At 40.2% G+C, this 6,000-nt stretch overlaps 1 protein-coding gene across 1 annotated transcript in view; it reads left to right on the top strand.

Moving 5' to 3' along the window:
- The window catches only part of CAND1 (cullin associated and neddylation dissociated 1), a 48,118-nt gene extending 42,319 nt beyond the window's left edge, over positions 1 to 5,799 (top strand). The window contains exon 15 of the mRNA XM_034770902.1: positions 1,871 to 5,799. Within this exon, the coding sequence (XP_034626793.1) occupies positions 1,871 to 2,095 (225 nt within the window). The 3' untranslated portion in view covers positions 2,096 to 5,799. The remainder of the gene's footprint in view (positions 1 to 1,870) is intronic.
- The last annotated feature ends 201 nt before the right edge of the window (positions 5,800 to 6,000 follow it).

Raw genomic sequence — 6,000 nt, forward strand, 5'->3', positions numbered from 1 at the left:
TGCATTTTAAGGCAAGATGCCCAACGTAGTAGCTTCACTCACGTAAAGTGCACCAGTAGTCTCTTTATGCATACCCTGACATAGTTGAGTTAGAGCATGGGAGGGCAAATTACGGCCTGCGGGCCGAAAGCCACTGCCGGACATGTTGGCCACTTCCTGGAGTGGCGTGGGGCTAGGGCAGGCAGGGAGCCTGCCTTAGCCTCTCTGCGTGCCGCTGCCACCCCGGAGCTGCTTGAGGTAAGTGGCACCAGGCTGGAGCCCGAACCCCTCCTGCGCCCCGCACCCCAACCCCCTGCCCTGAGCCACCTAACCCCCTGCCTTGAGCCCCTGCTGCACCTCGCACCACTCCTGCACCCTAACTCCTTGCCCTGAGCCCCTTCCTGCACACTGCACCCCCTCCCGTACCCCTGCCCCAGCCCTACATTCCTGGCCCTGCATACAATTTCCCCACCCAGATGTGGCCCTAGGGCCAAAAAGTTTGCCCACCCCTGAGTTAGAGTATGGCTCTTTAATTTTAAATGTTAATGAAAAATAATTTGGGAGGCTCATGCAATACATCATATGAAAAATAGTTCCTAGTAAAATTATAAGAGAAGATAGTGAGGAAAAGAGTATAAATCCTTTTTCTAATCTGAATTTACTTTTTCTACGTTTTTTAAAGTTCTTTGGATTATTTGGTCTCCTCTCAGTCCCTCAGAAGCCTGAATGCCATTTAAGCAACTTGAAAACTCAACTTTCATTGTAGAAACTGAATATGGAATATTGAAGAGTTTTTAATTTTTAACAATAGAGGTTTAAAAGTTACTGGAGACTTACAACTTGCTTCTGAAAGGTGAAATAAGCAGTTTGAAGGGAGGAGAGCAGTGTAAAATGTTGCTTCCCCTCCCTTCTTTTGAATACTTCCTTACTTAAATTTTTAATCTTGTTCAGGCAAAGATCATCTTTTGTTCTGTGCTTATACAGTGCCTCGCACAATGAGTTCCTGATCCGTGACTAGGGCTCCTAAGATAATAATTAACTTACACAGTTTCTTGTTACCCATCTTCCACCAATAATCTGCTCCTTATTTCACTTGATGGATTTAGAGAGTTTGACTTTCAAAGATGAAGTCCTGCCTGTGTACCATTAAAAGTTCTTGTGTAGGAATGATAGCAAAAAGGTCTAACTGATCAAGAATGCGCTTTGGTTAGTATGTCCATTGCTGTATTCCAGTGGTTCCCAAACTTGTTCTGCCGCTTGTGCAGGGAAAGCCCCTGGCAGGCCGGGCAGGTTTGTGTTCCTGCCACATCCGCAGGTTCGACTGATCGCAGCTCCCAGTGGCCACGGTTCGCTGCTCCAGGCCGATGGGAGCTGCTGGAAACAGTGTGGGCCGAGGGACGGACTGGCTGCCACTTCCAACAGCTCCCATTGGCCTGGAGCAGCAAACTGCGGCCACTGGGAGCTGCGATCGGCCGAACCTGTGGATGCAGCAGGTGCACAAACCAGCCTGGTCCACCAGGGGCTTACCCTGCTAAATTGAACCAGTTTGGCTGCTGTTTGCTTTGAATCTGTGTAATGATTTGCTAACTCAGATTTTTGTTTTGTTTTGTTAGGACTGTTTTTGCTTAATCTGCAATTTTCAGGCTCTAATCTATTTGTAAGGTTTTTTTAATCAAGACTGCTAAACATCAGATGCACTACAGTTGTCCAGTCTCCTGTGGTTACCTTTATATTCTTTTCATCCTAAAAAAAAATCCTGTGCAGTATAAACTATTTCAAGTGCTTGTCAAATTAAAGTGGTAATATGGAAGGAAAGATACCTTACATTGCCTGGTTTAAGGAGAGCTCAGTTTTAAATGTAAACTTCCTAAATATATTACTTTTTCTACAGGTAAAGGCAAACTCAGTGAAACAGGAGTTTGAAAAACAAGATGAACTGAAGCGGTCTGCCATGAGGGCAGTAGCAGCCCTTCTAACCATTCCAGAAGCAGAGAAGAGTCCGTTAATGAGTGAATTTCAGTCACAGATAAGCTCTAACCCTGAGCTGGCAGCAATCTTTGAAAGTATCCAGAAAGATTCATCATCCACTAACTTAGAATCAATGGACACTAGTTAGATGTTTGTTCAAAATGGGGACCATTACGTTGAACCATATGATGCACTGAATTGACAGGTTAAGAGTAAGAAACAGAAAAATATCTAATCTTCACATTGTTCCACTTTATTTACCTTTATGGAGACAGTTGGCTTTTTCCCATTGTTGCTTTTCTAGCATTTATTCCAGAAATACGTATTTCCATGATCCAGAAGTTGTAAACCACTCATGTTTTAGTGGATTTGGCCACATTTGAAATGGAAATAAAAGGTTAAAACATATGGTGTATGGAAATAGGTTCCAACATCCATTTGCCCTGTAATGTTTAGGATTAAAATGTTAAAATTTTGTGACCATGTTTTTTTTTCTTTTTTTAAAATTTTCTTCTTTCTGTAAAAACAAAACCACCATGTTTTTGTATAACTTTTATTCTTTTGTGTTTCAGCTACATAAATTGATTTGGCTGGCCGATAAGAAATTCTTCTGTGTAAGATTTATTATATTGCAGAGGTTTTGGGCACAGTTTAAAAAATGCAGACATAGGTAAATGTCATTTTTAAAGGTGTGGGGATTAGAAAATTAATATCCCTGTTGTGCACACTAACTTTGCATGAGCAAGTTTACAAATATATATTGTCTGTAAAACAGCATGTGCAGTTTATTCATAATACATCTTAAAATAAGTAATACTGCATCAGTGCAATTTTCAGGTATTTATTTTTACATAGAAAATGCATTCATAGAGGAAGGGAAGAGGGTTAAATTTGAATCTGTTTTTTTAAGTGTAGGTGTGGTGAACTACAGGTATTTTTACAGTGAAAGTAATTTTGTCTGCTAAACCAGTGTTTCCCAACATGGAGGATGGATTCCCCTGGAGGTGTGGGGGTAGACAAGCAAGGAGGTTGGGATGGTTGGGCAGAGAATAGTAGGTGGGAGAAAACTGCATAACTCTGGACCCAGCTCACCCTCTATTATAAATGTGTGCCAGAAGGTGGCTTCTTGAAAGGCCTCTGCCTTGCATCCCTCAGCTCTTAATAGTGCAAGTAATGTGCAGCATTGCTGCCAGGAAACTCTTCTCTTTCGTAATAGTGGTCAGAAGGAATAGCACATGTGTTCTGGTCACATTGAATCATCAATGGACTCCCATACCTGAAGCATCTGGTGAGTGGGAAACACAGGAACAGTCATGAATGAGACCAAACTGGAAAACTAGATAGCAAAAAGATACACAAGAAAAGAAGTAGTAATAAATGGACAAAGACTGCAGCAACTGTGCCGGGGCCTCGTGAAGGGGGACACTGAGGTGGTGGGTGCTTGTCCATCAATTCATTGGAAGTGGCTTCATCAGAAAAAAGTTGGAAACCCACTGCCTTAAACTGATTAATGTAAAATTCCAATCTCTGTTTCATATCTTTCTCTAGTTTAGTTTTGCTTGATAACTTTTAGCCATTTAGAAATTCTTGAAGCCCAATACTACCACCTTTTTCTAGCAAACATTGATTCTTACAGGACTACCTGTAGCATGCTTTGTCTAAGAATTCTGTGGCGCTTAGTAGGTTGTCAGGATTTGTTAGCTAACAGAGGTGAATTGTTTAATTTTACTTACCCATTTATACCTTGGTGGGGTTTTGATGCCTTTTACTTTAAAAGGACCTGAACTGAGAGGAAAAGTTTACATGAACTCATACAGTAGTTACAGTTTCAAATAATGGGGCAACATTAGCATCATTTGATGTTGTAGCTTCTGATCTATCCTCAAAATCTTCATGCTTATGTAACTGGAAGTTGACTTCTGGAAATGGAGTTGGTCAGTTTATCTCCTTCAAGTACCAACATATTTAAATGTAGTGGAAGGGGGACTAAAGGTGAAAAGTAGTGATGGCTGATTTTAGTGAGAAATTATATTTGGAAAATGCACCTTTTTATTATTGGAACCATGAATTGAGTATTTCCTCTGCTGTGTACCTTATCTGTTTTAACAACTGTACTAATTAAGAATGTATTGTGGTTATTAGTTAACAGCAAAATACTAGGATCCTACGTTGTCTAATGTGCACTCACAATAAGTGCGAAGGGTTTATAGACTTAGACATAGGAAAGGACAATCTGAAAATTTAAGCTTCGTAAGGGACACTGAAAGAGTAAATTTAGATACAAGTGTAATAAGACTTCTCCTTGGAGAAATTGCTACATATTAGTCAGTATTACAAGGTATCTAATGTTGTGGATACTCAAACTTACTTGGTTTTCTTGTTCCACAGTAAATTGCAATACAGCAAGCTCCAGGACTAAGCAGGAGCTTGAGATTCTATTTGGTTGACATTTCTCTGTAAAATGCAGAGTTTCAAGGCCAAACATTGAAAGATGTGAAAGAAAGCGTAGCACAGTAAGCGGAACAAACAATATATAAGCTACACTTTGACCATTGAAGTTGCAGGTAGGGGAGGAAGAGAGAACTAAATTTTCTTATGCAGAAGAAAACTTTTAGGACAAAATTACAGAAATGAAAGTATGGTAAGATTTCTGGTCAGTAATTACAAAGAAACTCATTGTCTTCCAACAAAGCAGGAAGTCACTACATCAGATTTAAACATGTATTTAGGTGCCTAAAGATACAAACTGGCATCTAGCGGGGCTTACAAAAGTGCCTGTCTTGCACCTTCAGCACCTCAATGCCCTCCCATCCTTCTTTCGTAGCATAGTTTGTGATGCAGACAGTGCTATTTATCATATGAAATGATAGTGTAGGAGTTTTTCAAATTTTAAGGTAAGTGTTTGACAATATGTATATTAAACCACTGTTAAAAAAAATCAAGTAACTTACAACTCTGAAAGCTTATGCTCATTTTCTATTCTGATTGACATTTTGTCCCTCAAATTTGTCAGACTTGTTTTCTCCTAGAAAGTATCAGTAAAATGGCAACTGTTGCTGCAGCACCAGCACGGTTCAGTTTGAGTGAATCGAAACAGTGGCGAGTGTTTATAAAATCTTTTGAAAAAATCTTCATACTTAGGCTTTGTCTACACTGGCACTTTCATTGCTAAAACTTTTGTTGCTCAGGGGTGTGAAAAACGCCCGCTGAATGACACAAGTGTTAATGATGAAAAGTGCTGGTATGGACTTACTGGTGTGGACCTACTGCCCCCCGTTGGAGGTGATTTTATTTTGTAGCCGGGAGAGCGCTCTTCTGGCAATAAAGAGTGGCCACACAGCACACTTTACAACGGCACGGCTGCAGCGGCACAGCCGCGCCGTTGTAAGGTGTGCAGTGTGGACATAGCCTTAGTTAGCTTTCTGGTTTGTTTAAATATAATTGCTAAAAACAGCTGAATTGGTGATTGTATTTTCTATTGCATGTCTTAGCATTAGGCTATTATGAATTTGCCTGCGGTAGGAGAATTGGAAAGAGAAACTTAATGAAAGCTTTGGGAGAGCATTCTCATACAATATTTCTTTCCATTGTTTGAGATATTATCTGCTTACAGATCTTTCCCTATCGATTTCCTCCTTTCAGTGAGCAAACTGACTTCAGTTTTTGGATGTCACTGAAATGAACAGCTGTTTGTAGTTACTTTATCAGTGCACAAGGACAGCACAGCTCTAAGAACACTGTTCATTAGTTGACTGCCGCAAAGCCTGCACCAGGAAGATTGGGATGCAAAGTGTTTTTTTGATAAACAATTTAAGGCATGGTTCTCTAAAAAGTGACTATTAAAATGGCATCTTCCTATTCAACAGGTTTGCTCCTTGAGTGTATTGTCACTTTTTTGCTTCAGCAATAGGTTTTTGATGCCTTTTGCTCCTGTTATCACTGTAGAGCCAGTGTGTTTAAGAAACTGAGCTGGATACTTCTACTTATTTTGCATCAATGTTTACGAAATTCCATGTCAAACCTGTACACACTCATGGAAGATACTGGGATCTC

The sequence above is a fragment of the Trachemys scripta genome, chromosome 1 (assembly GCF_013100865.1).
Source record: "Trachemys scripta elegans isolate TJP31775 chromosome 1, CAS_Tse_1.0, whole genome shotgun sequence".
NCBI lineage: Eukaryota > Metazoa > Chordata > Testudines > Emydidae > Trachemys > Trachemys scripta.